This window comes from Hydractinia symbiolongicarpus, chromosome 11 (genome assembly GCF_029227915.1).
Source record: "Hydractinia symbiolongicarpus strain clone_291-10 chromosome 11, HSymV2.1, whole genome shotgun sequence".
NCBI classification, from domain to species: domain Eukaryota; kingdom Metazoa; phylum Cnidaria; class Hydrozoa; order Anthoathecata; family Hydractiniidae; genus Hydractinia; species Hydractinia symbiolongicarpus.
The window spans coordinates 12,557,006-12,580,538 of NC_079885.1; the positions used below are offsets into that span (position 1 = coordinate 12,557,006).

A 23,533-nucleotide genomic window follows, 5' to 3' on the forward strand; every position below is an offset into this window, starting at 1 on the left:
ATCATTATCAGAATTAAACAACTTTTCTACCACATGCAAAGTTACCAATCGAATAGATATTGATAAGTACTTCGAAGATTTAAAGAAAACTTATGAAAAGCCAAGATCACCAAGAAGGGTTTTACGAAAGTCAGTAAGTTCCAGTAAAATTGAAGTAAGTACGCCCAATTCCTCTTCCAGAAAGAAAAGATCTACACAAAAACAAAGGAGCATTGGTGGTGAGTTATCTGATATGGACAATAATGACAGTGGTATATCTAGCCCACGTCAGACTGCTGGGTATTTTAATTATGACATTTCTAAGGGGCATATTGTTGAGGTTGATAAAGATGAAAATGATGGGCATTGTTTAATATCACGTCAAAAAAGTTTCGATTTGAGCTCAAGTAAATTCAAGCGTTCTCAGTCTTACCAAGATGACGGTGTTAATAATGGAAGTGATGAAAAAGATAAAATGGACTTAACTGCATCTTATTCTGAAGGTGATTTTCGAGATTTTGTTAATAACAATAACATGATGCATTCCAAAAGTTGCAGTTTCTTGAGTAATTTACATGAACGACACAAAGAACATGCTATGTTACATGGAAAAATTGACTCTGTATCAGAGCAAAATCGCCGTACACGACGGCGATATTTTCGTAGAGACAGAAAAACTCTAAGTGATAAAAACCATAGACATTTAAATGGAGATATTGAACAAAGACAAATTGGGGTTATTAACAATCTGGAAAAAATGGTTCAACAGTTAGATTTAGAATCATAAAATTTTCACACAAAAGGTGTGTTCAGTTCAAAAAATCTCAAAAATTTTATTTAATTACAAGTAATAAAAGGTATTTCTAGAAAAAGAAATAAATTATGATTATGCTGAATAAATGATTTAGTGATTTGATGGTTTTCATATAATCCTAGGATCTAATTAATTATTAAAGCATCTATTAAATCTTATTTACACATTCTACTCCTTGCCAACAAGTTTTTCCCGTGTATGCAAATGAAATTGTAAAATTTGATGTGGACAGTAAATTATTTATTTCTGTATTTTTTTAAGTTTGTATATATGTTTGGCTTGATACTTAAAAATACTAAAATTCAGTCAAGTTTATGTATACTAACAAATTGAAAGGACAATGATACAGTTCTGTATCATTAGCGATTACTGGTTCTTACATCCTTTTGTAAGTTAACTACATATTAAACAGATATTAGGCAATAGTGTTTAAGTATGTTTTTGGCAGGACGTCCTACAGCATAAATTATGTGCAAACATCAGTTATAATCTTCCTACAATTCTTTTTTGTGTAACACCAGATAGAACTTAATTTTGAATTTTAACACATGATTTAAATTGCTTGAATGTTATCGTTATTTTTAAAATAATGGTGAATTTATATTTAAAAAGAAAAAAATGTTAGATGGCATTTGCATTGTATGATTTAGATACAAAGCAGGAAGTCTCAACCCTGATTTTAATATAACCTTTTTCAAGTTATAGATTAGGGACTTTACATTGCTAACATACTTTGAAAGTGATGTTTGTAGTGGGTCTGATCTTACTCCTTCAGGTGAAGATTGAGTTTGTCAGAAGTGAATAGTAAACAGAAACTATTTCAACACATTTCCATTGACTTTTTTTAATATACAATAACAGTGAAAGAAACTTGTAGACATATTTGCCTTTCTAATTCCTGTTTAAAACCCAATATTATATAAAACTTAAATTTTATAGTTTTGTTCATATGTTTATGTATATATATTATATAGATACAAACAATCCAATTTGTTTGTTATACTATTTTGTTAGACAATTTGACTGCTAAATTAATGTACATATAATATGCTTGTACTATAGTATATATATATATATTTTTTTTTTTTCGAATTTGTGTTATTATATTTGGTTGCATTTGGAATTTTGTTTGATATGTATTATAATAGTTTAATAACTGCCACATACCTCTTTGTTTGTGAAATAGACATTTCACGTGTTGGATAAATCAATTTTTATGCATGAGAAATTTTTATGCATGAGAAATTTAGTACCCAAGAATTTATTACGTTTTCGATAAACCAATTTTTACCAAGATGTTTATGCAGGAAATAAAAAAATAAAAAGACTGTGGATATAAGCATGTTAATAGTTTGTATATTTTTATGCTCTTGTATGATATAGCATTCATAGAAATAGATTATTAGTTTTCCTGTGCCAATAGTGCATTATTATGACTACATTTTATAAAACTACAATCAATAATAAGTGACACATTTGGTTTGTTAAAAAAAATTAATTCCTTTTGTCCTACTAACACCCGCCTTTATTTATGACTTAAATTTTTTTAGCAATTTTCACTGTAAATTGTTGAATTGTACATAAGATAAACTTATATATACATGTATAAATATATATTAAGTATATAGTAGATCACTCATAACTATCTTTTTTATTACAGCATTTTCATGTAGAAAAGTTTCTGAACCTTGTTGCTAAGAGTGACATCGAGTTGTTGCCTGATATTTGACACATTGCTAAAGTCTTTATGAAGCAAGACTTGTAAAGTTTACCTTTAAGCAATGAATGTGAATTTGTTTGAAACTATTTTATCAAATAAATTATTATTATTATTATTATTATTATTATTATTATTATTATTATTATTATTATTATTATTATTATTATTATTATTATTATTATTATTATTATTATTATTATTATTATTATTATTATTATTATTATTATTATTATTATTATTATTATTATTATTATTATTATTATTATTATTATTATTATTATTGACTATTTTTAATAATAGTAATTTTTATAACCTAATGTTATTACATTAACCATTATAAATTAATGGTTTAAACCAGCTTTTAAACCTTCTTTTAGTGTGTCATCGAAATGCTTTAAAAAGTGATGATGATTAACGGCAAGAGGTTCTGTTATCACAAACAAGTCTCATGTTATCCACGTGATTAAAAATTTCTTTCATACTTGGAATCGAGGGATTAAGTAATTTCTAATCTTATCCAGATCTGTTGACGTCATTAGTGGCATACTTAAAAGTATTTTGTTACGACCGTTAGGAATGTACGATGATGTCCGAAAAATGGTAAAGTCATTTTTAGAATTGCAAAACTTCAGGATTCGTGGCTCGTTAAATGAACTTAAAATTTAACACACGTTAAGACACTGAAAATCTTTTTTAAGAATCCATATCAATATAAGTATGAGTGAGTTTATCTCTTTCAAATGTACTTTATACGAATCTTTCGTGATTTATTTAATAAATAATACTTTCATAAAGTTACTTTTAATCCTTTTCTTTTATCGGTAAAACACTTCAAAAATATATCGGTATTTGTCAGCGCGGCTTACATCCGTGACATTTTGTTTTTATAAGATTCAGAGTGCGGTAAGCTTGTGTTTTGGTTTCTGAGGGTATTATTTTGACATCTATTTTGTCGCACGCAAAGATTTATGTCAGCTCTAATTAGCTCGATTTGAAACATCAACGTCGACCATACATGAACTGGTAGTTAACCCGTGGAAAATCCACGGGGTTACCCGTCCTTTATATATCGCATTTAGTGCTTCTGTAACAGGACGCGTCTTTCGCAGACACACAGACAGACGACGGCTATTATTAAAAAGACTAGTCGTTAACCCGTGGAAAAATCCACAGGGTCGCACGTCGCGTTCGCTCGTCCTTTAAATTTACCCGTCGCAACAAAGTGGATAAAATATATCGCATTTGATATTCGTGCGCATTTTAAAAATTTCGTGTTTGCGTTACGGGACGCCGCTTTCGTGGACACACAGACAGACGACAGCTATTATTTTAATAGAGACTAGCCGGGAAACCCGCCGTCGAAACGCCGGGGTAAGCCACAAGTCAATGTGTGACCCGACATTTTACGCCCCAAGGAGCGCTTAATAACGGGGTCGCCTGTCGCGTTCGCCCGTCCTTTAAATTTACCCGTCGCAACAAAGTGGATAAAAATATATCGCATTTGATATTCGTGCGCATTTTAAAAAATTTCGTGTTTCCGTTACGGCACGTGGCTTTCGCGGTCACACAGACAGAATACGGCTATTATTAAAGAGAGGCGGCGGTCTGGGGTTTTTTGAACATATTATGACCCGGACGGGGAGGGGGTCATTCCGGCTCTCCAATAACTTAGGCTTGTCCAAATTGAAACAAACTTGGCACAGGTCAAACGTGTCCAACATTTCATCCAATAGTTTATCATTGTGCTGGACGTTGTTGGATGGATGTTGGATAATTTTGCGCAGGTCAAATGATCACACAACATTTCATCCAACATATCTGTTCATTCATTCTCTCTTATTATAAAAACAAAACATGTTCATTAATTCTTTCTTTCGAAAACAATTCAAGCTCGCGACGGGCATGCAGTTGATCTTCCCTGCTGTTCTATCAGAACTTTTAGATTGTGACGACAGGAAAACCAGAGAATGGATGCAAAGAAGGAGAGAGTTGAGAGCGTATGCGACCCCTACGGTCTTTGGCAACTGAAGAAAAGTTTTGTTCTCTTTCCTTTCAATTTCGTATATCTATATCAGCTGTCTTTTACATTGTGACTGGTTCTTGTGATGCTATTGTGGAAAGAACGGTGCCGATATTTATACCTTTACCTTCTTCGACCGATGAGGGGATTAAAATTGCCGATCGTTTTGAAAGTAGATAGAATTTTCTGCATGCATTGGGGGCTATTGACGACAAGCATGTTACGATTAGGAAGGCAGCAAATGCTGGTTTGTTAAAATGAAATAGTACATTATTCACAAGTTTTGCGATCGCTAACGCTTAGGAACAAGCCTAATAATAGTATTTTGCAGGGAATGAATCTTCATCTGTTGATTATTATCGTTTTACTAGCAAGCATCATTGTATATTTCCTGTTTTTCTTTTAATGTAAGTTTAAAATATATTCCTAATACAAGAACTTATGATAAATATACAAGCAAGAATTAAGTATTTCTGTCTTTTGTATTTAACTTTGAACTATTCTTGTGTAAGGTCCATTTTGAGATGGTGTACCGTAATCCAACACGAAAATGTGTTGGATGAAGCTGTAAACGTAAAATTTTGATGTTGGATAAAATGTAGGAGACGTTTGACCTAAGCGTTATAGTCCATCTTAAAAGCAACAAAATGGCAGCAATAAGTTTTTGCTTATTTCAACATTTTTTCTGTGACGTTATCGAAAGCTAAAAGTTTGTTCAAAATACCACTATCTAGAGCAAATTTTTTAAGTCAGGTATTTTTTAAATCTTAGTGGTTTTAGATGGGGAAATGAATAGCGGGAGAGGATTAAATGTATTATAATAGAAGTTTAAAGACTATATTTATTTTTTGATTTAAAGACATGTTGGGAAGATAAGCGAATAATTTTTTTACAAACTATCCCCCCTCCCCCCACTTTATTATCTTGCTACCCCCTTTTCTACAACATAATTTTTTATTCATCGATATATCTGGGTTGAGAAACTTATTTCGTTCTAGTAAAACCACAGAGCGGTTACATCGTTAATACACAAATTGTTAATTCACTGTTATATATACTTTCAGTACAAAACTTAATATGATAAATAATGCATTTCTTCAAACCATTTCTTTTTACGACCTTATTCTTTCTTATTAGTGTTAACTTTCAAACTACCATAAACATGAGAAAATTGCGCTTTATTTTCACACTTGTCTTAATAGCTGGAATTTATTTCATTGGGAAAAGAAAAATCAAAATATTATGGCGCATATTATTAACATTCGTGGCGAAGTTTCACCAACGAAAAGAACATTTACGGCAACGTTTAAGCTGTTCTAATATTTCATGTCACTCTTATAAATGGCTCATGCTAGCAGGAGATTCAAACATGCGATATATTTATCAGCACATACAGAACAGTTATTTGCGGGATAATATAAACGTAAACCAAGTGTGCACTTCATACTCAAAGTCATCTGGAGATATCAGATGGTTTGATAAAGATATGATAATTTTGTTTAAAAATATTTCCTGCTTGCGAGTCAGTTTGCGTTTTATGCATGGATCTGTGAATGAAATGTACCGCTTGAACAACACATGGTCAGACATACGTCATTGTGAGAAGGACTGTATCATCGAGAACATTAATATGACTCATAAGGACAAAATTTTATGCAAACTTTACACCAGACCATCACAATGTATTTCAAAATTGCCCTCTCAGCAAAGCAATATATTTCAAACAAAAAGCATTCCGAATGTTTTAATTTTTTCGCATGGATTGTGGGGTTCATTTCCTGCTCCTGAAACTGCGTTAGCATGTCAAAAAAGATTTGATTTGATATCTAAAGTACTTGCTTCTTTTCAGAAAAAAATAGACGTCACGTGGGTTAGCAACCCATGGATATCATATCACCACGAAATTTCCAGAAGTTACCTACACTGGGAAACACAATGTCAATTACAACATTCGAAAGCATTGAAGATTCCTATGATCAATCTATATTCTTTTATTAAAGAAAAGCCCAGGCAAAGAATGACGGCTAATGATTTTCATATAACATTAACTGTTCAAAAGTACTTAATTGATCTAATGATGAAGAAACTTTGGTAGATCGGCTTATAAGCTCAACAACATAGGCAAGCTTTTTAACAATATCCTATTTTTTAAATTGGCACATGTAAAACAACCTCGTCCCCACGACTTGTTGTATGTAGAAAAGGTTTTAGCCGGTGGTAATGAAGAATCCACTAGTGAAAAGCGATGAACACAGAATGAATGTTTTTTTTTTTTTTGAATTTGAAGAATGTAGTATTAACTAAAATAAAATTTAAATAAAAAAATTAAACTGTTGTAGCGTAGCGCGAGTGATTTTTCTTGTGAGAGACGCGCTGTGAATAGTGTGGCGCGAATTGTTTTTCTTGCAAGAGACGCGCTGTGAATAGTGTGGCGCGAAACATTTTGCTTGCGATAGACGCGCTGTGAATAGGGCTAGATTTAAAACCTGTAAAACTTTTATTCACAAAGAAATCTCTTTTACAACATGCGAATATAAATGATACACTGCTAGGTGAAAAATGATGATGATAATATGAAGGACCCCATATCAATACGGGGTGAAAAAATGATAATAATATGAGGGACACATATCAATGCTAGGTGGAATAATGATGATAATAGGTTCTCTATATTTATTTTTATTGATGTGTTTTCACGTCAGAAAGGATTTCTATAAATCCTCGTGGGCTGTGTTAAGCATGTGCGTAACGCTAGTATCTTATGGCAATAGCGGATGATACCTGTGGACAAGGGGTCAACATAAAAAAATGACGCTTTTTCAGCTATACCATGGGGGTGTCTATATTTACTTTCATTTTTTTATGTTGTGCTTATATTGTGAAACACCAAGTGCGAATACACGCAAAAAAACCACGCAAGGTGACAATGAAAAAAACCATCACTATTTATTTGTATTGTTTACCTCTTTTAAATACGGAAAAATAATTTTCACGTTTGTTTGTATACAAAACCAATACAATTTAACATCGCCTCGAGATGGGATTCCAAATATCGTTTTTAAACATTTTTCAATTCAATTGTTTATTATCCAACCAATTGTTCTCGATACTTATAATGGAGTTCGGTGACGTCGATTTGTGATATTTTAACCCAACCAGTTTCTTTCATGTGATACACTATAAACATAACAAACACATTTAAATAAATACCTTCAAGAAAAAAAAAGTGATCGCGAATGGCCTTTTTTTAACGACTAGGAAAAAATTTCACATATGACCAGTTCAAAGCCTTTCCGCGAGAACTTAGAGCCTGATTATATGAGGCGAGTTGGTTTGGTGTTGGCCCGGTTGACGGGTCAACCCGGTTGAAAAAATTTTATATTATATGGGAAAAGTCAACCCGGGTCAAGACCTACAATGCTGCCGGGTTAAAAAAAAAATGCGCGTAATTTTTTAAAAAATGGCGGATGCAAGATGTAAACAAACAAGCGAAATTAAGTCAAAATTATCATTAAGTATTTTGGTCGCCAATAGTTTGTCATTCCAAATCCAAGGTGTTCTGTTTTTGTCATTGCTTCGAAGAAATCGCCTGATACAGAACATATTGACATATTTTTTAACAAAACGAAGGAAACTCTTAAAACTTTTGAAACACCAACAGGGAAATACACGTAAACGAAGATCTGTATGGTTTAGGCCAGGGAGAACCGACCAGTGGTGGATCAATACATACCAGCTTTATAACAACCCATTTGATTGGAAAAAAAAATTTCGTATGACTAAGGAAGATTTTAATAAACTTTGCGATGAATTAAGACCCTTTCTCACACCTGAATCCAATACACCTAACCACCGAGCTTATCATTAGAAAAGAAAGTTGCTGTCGTTTTATATTTTCTAAAGGACACTAGTTCTATCTGGATGACAGCAAACTCTTTTGGGATACACCAGTGTACTGTTTCTAAAGTGGTTAAAGAGGTGTGTTCAACTATAACTATGCACCTGACACCAAAATTAATCAAACTATTTGAAACTTCTGAAGAGATGTACAAAAAAGCATCAGAGTTTGAATTATAATATGGAATGGTGCAGGCATTTGGCTGTATTGATGGAACACATATTCCAATTAAGACACCAGGAGAATGCAGTCAAGATTATTTTAATTATAAGCAGTTTTTTTCACTTAATGTCCAAGCTGTTTGTGACTTCAGAGGTATGTTCATGGATGTTGATTGCAGATGGCCATGGTCTTGCCATGATGCTAAAGTTTTTGCCAATTCAATGATCAGCAAAAACATGAAGGAAAATCTCTTGCCAATAACTCACAGCTCCCTTTTACCTGGTTATGAAAGAATTCCAAATTTTTTAATTGGTGACCCTGCATATCCCTTGTTACCACACTGCATGAAAGAATATGAATCGTGCAACACAAACAGTCAAGTTATTTTGAATGTAATGCTGAGATGTGCACGTAATCCTATGGAGAGTGCTTTTGGAAGACTGAAAGGACGATAGGGAATTTTATTAAAAAAATAGACCTTGATTTGAACATTGTACCACTGATTGTTATGACATGTTTCACTTTACATAATTTCTGTGAAATGAATACAACAGTTATAGATGAAGATCTAGTCACAGCTAACATTAAAATGATAAAAGCTTAAACAAAAACATTCCAGACCCAATATACTCAGGCAATACTTCTGAAGGACACGAGATCAGATCATTATTGACTGAATATATCAATCAAAACCTGCCGGACTCATACTAAGTGATAGTGACTTGTTGCTGAACTATATAATTGATATATAAAAGTTTGTGTTTATGCATGTTTTATGTTTTTAAAAAGTTGCAATTTCAAATAAACACTAAAACTGAAGTTTCCTGTGGTTGTTTCAAAAAGGAAATTCCAGTATGCAGAAATATCTTACAAGTCAAAGAAAACTCTATTCGTAAAACAAAACACATTTACCAAAATTTGGGACTTTAACTATATACGTATATAATACATGTTAGTAGTTCACTACTTTACCTTAACTAATGTGGTGCTTTAATGATGTAAAAACAAAACAAAAACTTTATGTTAATAAATATACATGGCAAAACATTAAATGGTTAAGTTTGTAATGCCTAGGAAATCCAAGTATGTGGTACTGGATTGTGTGCTTTGACTATTTGCCTATTGGGGGCATTGTTATTACTATTAGATTGACTTGGAAAAGTAAGGTGTGAGTAAACCATATTATGTGAAGTTTGTCTCCTTGGAGAGTTTGATAAAGCCTCAACTGATCTTTTCATACTTTCAGCTACTTCAATGAAAGAGGTACTCATTGCACGTATTGCTTCTGCAAACATTTCATTAGATTGCTTGCTCGAATCACAAAGCTATTTAAGAAACATTGTATCTTCTCTACTTTCTTTTAATAACAACTAATCCCGCTGTCTGGCAGACAAAGACAAACTTTTTTCCAGATGTTGCCTTTTGTCGTCAATTAGTTGGAAAGGGTCCTTTGCATGAGGTCTCTTTTGCTTTCCTTTATTCAAAACTGGAGTTTGCATAACTTCACATTCCAAATTCTCATCATTGACATCCTCAGTGTTTGAGGAGGTAGACATACCCCCAGTTGATATTGTCTCATTCTCGTCATGGGAAGAATCTGTACTAAAACCAAAATTTGTCACATTTACAGATTGACAACCAAAGCGTAATGGCTGTGTGGAAGTTGAACCACCATAAATACTAACAAGTTCATCATACTCCACTATTAATTTTCCAGACCCACTTCTAGAACCACTTAATACGGCACTTGAAAATGCTTGCCTAATTTTTTTAGTCCTCTCCATAACACGATTATACCCCTTTTTAATTCGTCCTTTTTCGATTTTTATGGCAGCTATAATGTTGCTCCTGTCCTGTTCACACATATCGTTGGTTATTATTGTAGTTTTTTCTAGGCCAAAAAGATCAACGTCCTCTATATTCTTTCGAGCCATCATTACGCGAATTTCCTCATACTGCTTAGGTTTATCAGCATTAAAGTCCCTATTATTAAATGTCATATTGACTTTGTATTCCTTTAGGGAATTTATTAGCTGCTCCACAAGTTCTGAAATCCATTTAAACTTCTTGTCTGCTGCTTCGCTCGCCATTATTGTTTTTCTTCTGTTTTGGATGGCAATGCGCATGCTTGTCTTTTCCAACCCGGCCCTGGCTCAGCAAAGTGATATTATATGAACCGAGTCAACCCACCTAACCAACTCGTCCCGGGTTGAAAAAACGAGCCAGCTCGCCTAGGCGGGTTGACTCACCTCATATAATGTCAAATATTTTTTTGTAGTGATCTGCCATTATGCCGAGCTGTTAATTTTATCATGCTGAGCATGTGGCGAGTCAACACCGAGCCAACACACCTAATATAATCAGGTTCTTACTTTCGTACATGATTAGTTTAAATTTTTTTTGCGAGAATTTACTTTCGCAATATGTTGATTATTCAAGGAGAGTTCTTTAAATAGCGTGTTACCATAAAATACAAATATCTATAAGAAATACCACACGATTTTCAATCAAATTAAAGAGTTGGTTAACGATTAATTTCAGCATACTTTGCGTGTGCGATCAGTACTTTCGTCATATGGCCAAAAATCGCAAAATTGTGAAAGTTGCTTTAAAGTCAATTCGCGAATATAAATCAACATGAAAAGTTTTTCGCTTGGATAGATTTAAAAATTAAAAAACTATTGCGAAAAAGCAAGGGACCCTCTACTCTAGCACTTGAAACAAAAATAGTTTAGAGTTTAGGACTTATCTTACATGCCAAATTGAGAAAATATATTTTTTGTACTCAGCTTAGCACATAATTCTTTGATATGAGTTAATAGCAACACTGATAATAACATCAGTTGTTCCACTAACGGAATTTTGATGCCGATAAAATTTTTTCGCATGTTTAAGCGCAAGATTGTTTTCATGCAAACTTACACGAAAACAGAAAACAAAAGGCCACTGTTGATAGAAAATGGAACTAGTAATTACTTACAGTTACAAACACCGCCAGAACCGGCGTCTCTGTGAGTGGCGTGATAAATAGCACGGTTTCCTAAATCGTACGCTTCTTCCTCAGTCAGGTCCCACTTGTGATCGGCATCGAGAACACCATATGCATAAGTTGAACCCGATCCAACTGAAAACAAATCTCCTTTGTGACGAGTACCTTCGCTATCAACATAATACAGACCAGGACCCTGGACATAAAACACTAAGGTAAATGCTTCTTATAATAATACCTGCGAAAAAAACCTTGACCACAGAAACTTCAACATTTTGATCCCATTTTTTAATTTAACAGTTAGTTACAAAGTTCACATGAACAAATCTTAAAGACTTACTCTCTTGTCCCAACCACAAATCATCGTTCCCTAAAAAAAAAATGCATAAATTATTTAGTTACTGTACTGTAAATGCAAGGTATGCATACAGCATTACACATAGTTCAAAAAACAACAAACAATGAGATTTAGACTTTTTCTTTATGACAAGGTTCCTCAAAAACCCTTGTTTGGGTAAATGGCAATGATAACATTCTGCACAAAATGATATCGAATCCAAAAGTAAAATCTTCTGGGTTATTACTTATTGTTGAAGGTTGGGATCCAACATTAACACCTTGATTTTTAGTAATAACACAAAAAAAACTGTTTTGTCTATCTATAGGTCCAAAGTATAGACAACACTTGCGAGGTCGATATGCTGACTGGGGATAATATTTCTCGGAAGAGTTAGATAAAACAGTTTATATTGTATTTATTAGCTGATAGCTATACCAGGATTATTATCTGAAGATTTAAAAAGGTTGTAAAAAAAGAAAAAAAAATGTTCGATTTGAAATTCATTGTATTAACTTTCTTAATACATATACAAAAAAACATTCCAATATCCATATATAGAATTTTTTTAAACGTTTTTTAAACCAAGGTTTATTCTTCGTCAGAAAAAGTATATCATCCATGTTGCTCATTGTTGCAATGGATGTTGATATAAACATGCAGTGAATTTAAAATTATCTACATTCCTTGTTGTTTTTCTAGCGGCTTGATGAGAGGTTTTGGATTTACTGTAAGTTGATTTTTCAGTTTGTATATATGTAGCTGCTATGTCACCAATTCTCTGCTGAAGTTGTTTGTTTACATTTATAGCAACCATTTTGGTTGCTATGAGGTTAAAAGTCAAACAGTGTTGTATAAAGCCCACAGTGAAGGCCCTCTAGACAATCAGCGTAGCAGATTTCCTGTATAAACCAGTTAAATAGCTATCAGTTAATAACAACTTATATTAGTTGTAGACAAATTTTTACCATGCTAAGACCCATTCCTTTGTAATTGTACACCATGTTGGCGAGTAGTTTTGAAGCAGCAGCTACTGATATTCGCTCCTTGTTGCGAAGTTGATACATCCTAAACAAATCATTCTGATATTTTCAACTTTCTAAGGTAAGCAATGAAAATAAACGTTTAACCTTATTTAGGCCAGGCTTTTTGGAAGCAGAATAGAGGCTGATTAGGAAAAAAAAAATTTGGGATGACGTCAAACAGTTAAAAAATGGCAAAACAAAAACTTTTGAATAAAAAAAAGTCTTACGAACAATTTATATGCCTAAAATTACAAGAAATTGCAAGAAAAGGCCAAAATATGACTTTGGAATTGTTGATGAGTATACCCGAAAAAAGAACAATTATTTTTGTCTAATTTTTTAAACTCAGGAGTCACCATGGACAGGAGTAACGTCATATTGAAAATAATGTTCCTGTCCTGAAGCTAACTAAAATGATGAAAGTCAATAAATTCAAGCCTTAAACAGTATACATTTACAAAATACATTTACGGTATACATTTACAAAATTGGAGGGGGAGGGGGGCTAAAAAGTGTTACAATGAATTAATTAATCCAAATTAACTGTTTGAGCTCGTCTAAAAGAAGTATGTCTGATTGGACTCAGTACTTGATCTGGATCAGATTAAAAGCCTTGAACTACTAACCTACACTCTCTTGCCAGTACTCGTTGCCAAAATGCACAGTCAGCAGCACCTCCAGCCATGGTTCCCAGTAAGTAAGGATTTATTTCAATAACTTTTTTCACAGTTTGTGAAGCTAAAGAAAAACGAAAAAAATCATTGGTTATAGGCAAAAAAGGGCTAAAACAAAGTTGTTTTACAAACTAAAGAATAATATACATTTTTAATGGAAAACACTTCTTTTCATGATTATTATTATTATTATTATTATTATTATTATTATTATTATTATTATTATTATTATTATTATTATTATTATTATTATTATTATTATTATTATTATTATTGTTGTTGTTGTTGTTGTTTACCCATAATAGCCTTTTTGCTGTCATTTGCTATTGGTACTGCTATCAATAAGGGTCCTGCAAAGGGAGTCCTAATGCATTTAAAGCGAAAGTTGTAAAATATCAATCCTATTCTTATGCTAAACGCTGAGAAGAAAGGATAGATTCACACTTTTATAATGTCTGGCATGACTCAGCCTGGGTTTAAATCTAAGACCTCCTGCACTGGAAGTGAACGCTCTAGCACAAGGCTACCAGTCAGTAATTTATCATTATGTTTAACCAAAACATCCTTTTCAGGTTGCCATCTATTTTACAAGCTCAAACTGAAGGAGAGTTTAGGGAAAATTATAGCGCCAAAAATATTTCATTAGTGACAGAAACTAGACTCAAATATTAGTACTTGATGGTTTATACTTTTTTAAAAGAGACGTGAAAAAATAAAGCATAGTAATAAACCTAGTTACAGATATGCAGAAAATAATAAAATCGAAAGAAACTTTAGAAGGATTTTAGCAGAAATAACATTTTGATTATTAACTCTTAGGAGTACCTTACTGCAGTTTTTTTATTTTTTAAAGGAGTCAAGTGTTGAGTAAGTATGCTCTAGGTGCCAATTGTCAAAATGCCAGCAATTAAATCAATACTATGAAACAGAAACATAAAAATCAAGCAAAATTTAAGCCAAAGAACAGCATTTACAAAACAAGTCAACTACACAATGTTTGTATTTTAACTTACCAATATATGATCCTGCAGAAGCACGTGAATCTACAGCAACTATAACTCCATGTTGAAACTTGAATGCAAGGGTGGTTGTCCCATGATGCATTTGAATATTTACATTGTTTTGACCATTTGTACATTCATTTAGAAACCCAACTGGCTAAAAATCAAATATATTTCAACTTGAGCGGAATTCCAGAGAAATAATTGAAAGAGACCATCGCAATAGTAACAATTCTGCATAATTACAACAAATTATTGTTGATGATGTCATGCAGTATGTTTTTTAAATATCTTGCAAAGTTACACAATTTTTTTGGTGTGTAAACTGATATACTCCTGATGATATCTTAACAAAAGCAAAGTTTGGAAGTTCCATTCCAAGATCTTAAAGGAATCCCAAGGTACTTGTTTAAGTTGAATTTTTTTAAAATATTTGTCTTTCTTGCTACCTTGATGGCTGCTTCGATCTTCTTGTTCGTTAAAAATTTCAGACTAGCTTCATTCAGTGGCACATGACCCTGTTACATAATATTTATGCACCACTCAAATTAATGACTTTCATTCGCTATAATTAATGACTTTCATAGCCCAAAACAATTAATATGCCTTTGCAAAAAATGTAAAAAAATTCAACATATTTTCCAAATTAATCTCTGTACGAATAATTTGATGAAAAATAATTCAACATGATATACTTGTCGTCTAAGCACCAAAACGAAAAAAATAATACATTAGCAGCAGTTTGAAAACTTTATGTAGAATTATTGTTTTCTTTTTTTTAAAAAAAAAACAATTGTAAATAAAGAACTTTTATTTTACTTTGCCGAACAAAGGTATCTTTTCTGGCTATAACAGTCAGTAATATTTAAGGGCTACATAAATATTATGTAACAGGAACACATGCCTCTAAAAAAGAGTGGAGCTAGTATATGAAAATTTTAACAAAGAAAAAGGTCAAACCTCAACCATAGACCCTTTACATTTCTTAAAAATGATTTTTTTAGAAAATACATGGGAAGAAAGCGAGACCAACGTTTAATTGTCTCCAAACTTATTTTTTTTAAATTAAATATACACTGCGAAGCTCTCCATTGTATACAATGTTAAAATTTTGACCTTTTTTCCAAATTTCAAAAAATTTCTCAACCTTATTTACAAGGGAGTGGAGCTGTTCTGCCCCGATTATGAACGCTGCCCAGATTATATACGGCAGCTTGCCCCGTTTATAAACAGTGTAGAAAGTACATAATCGGGGCAACATAATCAGGGCAGGCCGGCTTATGTACGACAGTCTCATATTACTTGAGACTTACAGAACGAACATAATCAGGGCGACTGGCTTTTATATCATTTGTGACAAGCAAATACCCTAGGTAGCAAAGTTGTTGTTGTTCTCAAATGAAACAAAATTTCGTGGAAACTAAATTTTGAGATTCACAATTTACATCACGACTTTTTTCGCTATCCCTAGGTTTTTAATGGTGTTTTATCTTGCAGAGAAAAATTACGTCGAGAGAAATCCATCATTCTGTGACAATAATTTGTCAATGTTTCATTCACAAAGTTCAAAGAAAATGCCTATCACAGCCTGCCTGGCCAGCCATAATATCAGTGTTCGTTAGAACAGAGTCACTGTGGAGGTGTACAATTAAAATCCAGAATACAAGACCATAAATTACGTACTTGCATAAGGCTGTTATTACAGCCTTATGCAAGTGGTAAATACACTTTTACGATAATTCGGGAAAACTAAAACTCCATCACAGCTTATTTTGCGATCGGAGGAGGTAAACATCACACTTTTATAAGAGTTTATTAAGGAGAAAACACGTTCTTTCATGATAACATTTCTTGCCGCGTTTTGTTTTTAATGAAAAGTACACATAAGTTGTATCTTATTATTATTAACGTTTCCTGAAAATTTGAAAGAAATTGATACAACAGAAGTTTAAAAAATGGAGAAAACATGCTTTCGTCTCTAACAAACTCTCATAAAAACACAATTTTTACCTACTTTTTTCCGATATTGTAAAACAATGGAGAGCCGTAGGAACGCATGTACAATACACCATTCTCCGATTTCAGCTTGTTCTGTAAAATACATATTTACCGCGTGGGGCCTCGGCACTAATCTACATTTTTGTATGTAAACAAAGCGTGTTCAACAGTCGACGTACAGTCTTCGAATATAAAACATGGCTAGACGTTGTGCTTTTTCTGTATGTGGGAATAAAGATTATGCACTAGAAAGATGGAGGAGCTCACACACATGTTCCACAACTCGTGTTTTAGGAATGTGTTCGTGTGAACCACCGTTCTGGTGAGAAATATAACGCTAACTTGCTGCCTTTTTTAAAGAAGATTGAACAGTTTGATGGCGGATAGCTGTACTGTTTTATTACGTTTTTTAAGATTATTCACCTTTCCAACAGTAAAAAAAAAACACTTTTAAGGCTTTTAGCTGGCATAAAATAGAGCAAGTATGTAAATATATAGGTAGCGTAAAACTGGCATAAAACTAGCTATACAAAGCTAGCATAAAATTAACTACTTAGCTGTGATAAAACTACCAATTTTGCTGACATAAACTTGAGAACGAAGGAAGATTTTTAACATTTTTTATCCTCTATAACATACAAAATAACATTTTCAATTCAGGAATCCTTTTAAGCCCGGCTCTATTTAAGTACCAAGCTAGCCTAGTTTATTGCTATACTTTTGAGGTTTCTGTTCAGTTTGGAATAAGAGCTTTTTAATCCTACTGTCATGATGAAATATATGAAAATATATATATGGATGTGCGACATTGTTTACCTGTACTAAGCGCTCACCGTGGATTACAATTCATATTTTAAGTTTTTCTGCAAACATTTTGAGAAAATTTGCTATGATGGACACGACATGTAAACTGTATTTTTGCAGGAAAGTTATTTTTGGAAAAATATATTAACCTAAAACTCCCTAATGCTGTGTGTGTGCTTCACCCGATTTATGATATACTGCATGCTTCTACTAAAGCGCTCCACATGAATGATGGCACAGTTTCCTATTAATCGCTCCACCATATGTTTAATATTGGGTAATATAGTTCCTTATCCAAACTTTTCAACACCAGGTCTCCCCATCTATTTAGTAGAAAAAATTGAATTTTATTATCCACAAGAAGAATTAAATGGCTATATGTGCTGTAAATCCATAAGCATATGCACCAGTAAAGTTTTTCATATATATGCCCTTGTTGGTCTAATGGCTAAGACACTCATGAAAATGAGAGATCCAGGTTCAAATCCTGGACAGGGCAACAATAACCACTTTCATTTACATATCACAAAAATGTCATGTTTAGAAAAGGCAATTATACATGTTTGTCCTGCCAAGGAATCTTTTCAAAATAAGGACCACTAAATATTTTTGCTTGAAAACCTAGGGGGGCCAGTCCCACACTCTGCAATCCTTTCTATATTGTTGTATTGTACATTATTATACGTAATTTTTGAGTTGTAGGGGGAGAGTTTCTGTTGAGGTTCCTGCCCCTGCCTACCCTTCCTATGCCTTTTATCGTGCCTGCCTACTACTATGCCCTTGCCTGTGCCTCCCATGCCTTGCCTACCCCTGCCTTGCTGATTCCCATTCCTGTCTCATTGCCGTGCTTAATGCCTTTGCCTTGGCAACCTCTCCGCAACCCTTTCTATATTGATATTAAGAAGCGTAGTAAAACTATTTTTACAAAAATGACGCTGAGAAATTGATGGCATTTAGCACATCAACTTGACTCGTTAAACACATATTGCATCTTTTCATATAAATAAAGTTAATATGTTACTAAAAAACTATTTTAAAATAATTTAAAGGTCTATTTAATTAATTGTTTACCATAAGAAATAGTAACGCTCACTGTGTTCGATCACGTTAAGGGTTTGTTTACATACGAAATCCGCCATTATTAGATTACGTCATTTTAAAATTATGATCTCGCTGAAATCGGAAAATGGTGTATTGAATTATCGTAAAGGTGTATTGCTAGTGTAAAATTATTTATGTGTGTATGGATGCAAGTAATTGGTTTCTTTAATGCCTAATTAATAGCAATTTTCACCTAATTAACTGTAAACTGGTGTATTATTTTTTCGTACGTTTTTGTCCACACGAGAAACAGCCGTGAGTTAGGTGGCGGCAAGCTAACTAGCTAAGCTAGCTATAGCTTTAGAATGTGAATAAATAAAGTATACTTACATCTGGTACTGAAGGTAAAGCAAAACTTTCTCCAGCAAAATCAAGTCCGTCTGAAGGAGCTAGAATCTTTGAAGACTTTTTCTTCACATCATAAAGTTCAGAAGGACTATAATTATAAATATGCACGGCTGTGGATGCCATTTTGTTTTTAGCACGGTGATCATGCACTTTCTTTTAAACTAATAAACAAACCAAGTGTGCCGATCACACCCCGCGTGATTCGACGAAAAAGTAGAAAACGGCCCAAACTGGCGAAGACTCCATCCACTACTTAGCATAGCGCTAAATACGTACCAGACATACTTTAATGACAAGAAAAGTCCGACATCCCGCCGACTAAATCACCTCAACCAAATGGACCCGACACATGAACCCTCATTATCCAACATCCTGACAACACAAGCATTTTCCGTAGAGATATCCTTAACCAATATAATGCGCCATAATATTCAACATAACTGCTGTAATAATACTCTTTATCGTTACATATCATCAATTACGTGATGCCTTGGGGGTGGTGGGGGATATGATCATTTTTATTAGGAACTGTTACAAAAGTTTAGGGGTGGACGTTGTAGGGTTCTTTTGTTATTTAACAGAGAATTTTTATGTGTTATGGATATTTTTACTTATTTTAGTGTATGATTTACATCTTTTTTTTGTTCCTTGCCTCCGGACTTATGCAAAAGTACCAAAAATGTCATCTTGTGTGCTAAATAAATGGCCTGTTTATATCTTTTTCTGATATTAGAGCAGGTGAAAGCCGCCGCTTCTCTAGAGATCCCCCGACACACACCCCCCAATGTATTCACAAAATGTAAACAAATCCGACGGCATCCGACTTGATTAATTCAGGGTTACAGGTGTTAACTCCCCCCCCCCCCCCCCCCCCCCCCGCTTCTACAGAGATCCCCGACACCGACACCCCCGTAAAACCGTGTGACGTCATCAGCATAAATTATCAAAATTATAACTTTGTGATGACATCAGCAAAAATATCTGCGCATGTGCAAAAATCCGATAAATTTGATAAAATCCACCGATGACATCATGCGCAAGTTGAGTAAAATAATTTAAAATTTTCTGTCCATTTAAAAATTTATTGATAAATAAAATGTGTATATAATAAAGAGACAAAATGAGTTTTTTTAGAAATGCGACCAACGCAATATACAACGCTGTATCGGCACAGTAGCAGCAACTAGTGATGCTTTTACCGCTCGATTGCAGAGTGTGCGAGATACTGTTACTGATTATTACAAAAAAGCAAAGGAACAACTTTTGAGAGGAACGACGCTTCACGATGAAGTCGAGCAGGAAGTACAAGAGAACGACATGCAAGACGAATATCATGGAATCAAAGATATCAAACACATGTTCCCACGAAAAAAGAAGGAAACCACAGGTATTGAGGATATAAAACACATATTTTTACACGCAAAGAAGCAGCAACGTGGAACCCAGTTCCAACCCACAGATCCAGAAGGCCTTGAAGATATCCAACACATATTTGACGAACACGACATGAATATCTTGGAAGATGGAAATAGAGTCAAAACTTGGAGAATCAACAAGAATCTGAACCAACCACTAATCATGCGAAAAATTACACTATACATAGATATGCGAGTAAATGTTATTTACAGCATTCACCAAAGTGGAGGTGGTGTATCTCTCTATCACAAAACTAAGAGCTCCAAGTCTTTATCAAGCATCGCAGAGATCGAAGCATTCATAGAGGAATGTGAGATGAAGCGTCTGGATCTAGAGGATGGTGAGTTCTGGAGCAAGGCATATTTACCACCAGTCGGAACCATCGAGACCCCAGGAGCATATGAAGGGAAAACCATCTTCGAACAACGGGCAGATCAAGATAATAAGCACACGTAAGCCTCTTCTGGGATGTGGACCTCTTCCAGACTGGCCACGGAAGAAGCGATGTATCTACGCTATGGATGGTAACAAAGTGAGAAAGAATAATCTATGTCTCTGGAGATGTATAGCGGTAAAAAAGAGGGCTAACGTAGAACGTAGAACAGAACACCTAACAAAGAAAGCTCTCGGAATAGCACGAGAGTTTTACGAAAAACCTAAACTGAAACGTAAGAATGTGTGCTCTACAAAGTTGGTGGATATGGAGGGTATCGCAAACCACTTTAAAATCAACATCAAAGTGTATGGACTTAGGACAAACAACGAGAAAGCACCATGGTAGCTTGTCTAAGGTCAGAAGCAGCATAAGAAAGGGTTAGATGACATCATTATTGGAATGTTGGAGGCTCACTGCTTCTACATCAAAGATATAGAGGCGTTGACAAATACATTGGAATGCGAAGTATGCGGTCAACTATTCAAAAAAGCCTACAATCTCACGCGGCATAAGAAAGATGAATGCGAAGGGGTTAAGACGACGATAATTTGCAAAGGTAAGAAAGTGAAACATATGCCGAGCAGGTCGGAGAAGGTATTTTATAGTGAAGGTTATAGCTATGATGCATCTAAATGGTTAGAACACATGTCGAGGGAAACAGGAAGGCATATACATCATGCATTCTGTGGTCATGGTGGTGAACGTGTGATACGTGATGAAAAAGGGAAGGAGTGGAAAGTAGACCGCAATGATCGGCGTGAAACCGTCAAAAGCTATCAAGCTGGAGGATGTACCACTTGTAAAAAACCAAGAGTATCCTGATGAAAAATCTTTGCCTGAGAATGGTTTCTATTTATATTTGTTACAACCTGGAGAAGAGCATGAAGATCAAAAAAGACGTAAAACCGACGCTTTTTGGAGCAGGAGAACGTATAGACTTTATCATATTGCAGCAGACCCTAATAGTCGTGTCTTGTGTTATTTGAAAAATGGGCCTGAGCGTAGTTTTATCGCAGAAGAATTAATGCTAGTACCAGAAAAGGTTGAAATACCTCCGGACTATGTGAAAGAATGGTGAAATGGTATCTGTCATCTTTTAAGTCTTATAGACTTAAAGGACAAAATTTGAGTAGATGCATTAATCGTCATCCTGATTATCGTCATTCCAATCATCGTCATCCTGATCATCTTCATCTGGATCTCGTAAATAATCATAAGGATGTAAGGTATAGAAAGAATGTCCATACACGATTCCTTTAATAACATTTGGCACGTTGTCAAGGTTGATGTCAACCAGCCGTCTATGTGCTAAAGGAAAGTCTACGATGTCGTCTATTTTTTCCAAGTCCGCAAGGACTGATAGCTTTGCTTCTTTATTTTTGATTACTTCGTAACAGATAACACCATATTTGTTCAAATCCGCACTAACCATATGCCGCCCTAGACGTTTTATATCATTCTCTAACTCCATGTCGATATCATGTCTTGCGAAAGTTGCCCATGCTTTTTCGCCTGCTACTACTCTGTGTAAAAGCTCTTCATCAGTTGGATGCTCAAATCCTTCGTAGTATATTCCATTTCAAAATCTAAAATTTTCCAAGCATTGCGGGCAATAACCAGTAACTGACGCTGCTTTGATACAACATTGTAGTACAGATACAGAGATATTGTAGATATTGTTAAATTGTAATTTTGTACATATGCTTCCATATTTTGTTTTTTTGATATTCCATTGCCTTCTTTTTTTTCGTAGCGGACAATCTCACAAAGAGTTACAAAATTATCGCTGCTTACACCATATTGATGCCAAACATTTCTTCAAAAAAGGTATGTACAAAGTATTACCGTAGAATGCTGCAACCGCCTTTTCTTCGTCAGTATCAACATAATCGCTTGCTTTCTCTTGCATGACACGGATAGTACCATCCTTGGGGTTAATACCTTCTTGAATCAAGTTGTTCTCACATTCAAATTTAGAGAGCCAGAGATCGCAATAGACAGCGAACACTCTGAAGTCGTTGATACTTTGAATTTCATTACCATTTAGTGTGATTTTCAGGTTCTGTACCAGACTCTTGCCAATATTGCTCATTATTGTGGGTTTCGTGTTTGTACCAGTCAGCTCCACATCAAACAATAACCGAAAGCTTCCTGGAAAAATAACATCATTCTGTCCCATGTTTGGGACATCCACATATCGGTCCTCATTCTGATTGATTGTAGATGGGACATGACTCACCTTTAGTAGATATAAGGAGCTTGTCATTACATAGTTTTGGGGTACAGGTGTAAATCCCCCGCATCTGTCTCGCTCCCCTGCCACCCCCCGTAAAATCTAGGACTTCATGTATAATCTGCACGACAATATTGCGATGTCATAGCAACCGTATGATGTCATAGCAACCATATGAAGTCATTGGAGCGTACGCGCTAAAATCCTACAAACATCTGCGCATGCGTAAAACTTCAACGATATCCGACAGAGTCATGCGGAATTTAAATAAAAATAATTTTCTGTCCATGTAAAAATGTATTGATAAATAAAATCCGTATATAATAAAGAGGCAAAATGAGTTTTTTTATAAATGCAATCAGCGCAATATACAACGCTGTATCAGCGTCAGTAGCAGCAACCACCATTGCTCTTACCGCTCGATTACAGAGTGTGTGGGATACTGTTAGTGATTATTACAACAAAATAAAGGATGGAGTAAAAAAATGAATTAACCCAACACTACATGATGAAATCGAAGCTGAAGCACAGGAGGACTATTATGATGCTGCAGACAACCAAAGAAGAAAACATTGAAA

At 34.3% G+C, this 23,533-nt stretch overlaps 2 protein-coding genes across 2 annotated transcripts; both read right to left on the reverse strand.

Moving 5' to 3' along the window:
- Nucleotides 1–7,478: 7,478 nt before the first annotated feature.
- On the reverse strand, nt 7,479–19,029 carry LOC130614080 (proteasome subunit beta type-5-like). Its single transcript, XM_057435477.1, has 7 exons — nt 18,853–19,029; nt 14,632–14,776; nt 13,571–13,682; nt 12,888–12,987; nt 11,923–11,952; nt 11,574–11,778; nt 7,479–7,710 (listed from the first exon to the last, which is right to left on the reverse strand). The coding sequence occupies exons 1-7, from the start codon at nt 18,991–18,993 to the stop codon at nt 7,619–7,621; spliced, it is 825 nt and encodes a 274-aa protein (XP_057291460.1). The 5' UTR covers nt 18,994–19,029; the 3' UTR covers nt 7,479–7,618.
- Nucleotides 7,678–11,567, reverse strand: LOC130614081 (uncharacterized). Its single transcript, XM_057435478.1, has one exon. The coding sequence runs from the start codon at nt 10,717–10,719 to the stop codon at nt 9,964–9,966; it is 756 nt and encodes a 251-aa protein (XP_057291461.1). The 5' UTR covers nt 10,720–11,567; the 3' UTR covers nt 7,678–9,963.
- Nucleotides 19,030–23,533: the final 4,504 nt, after the last annotated feature.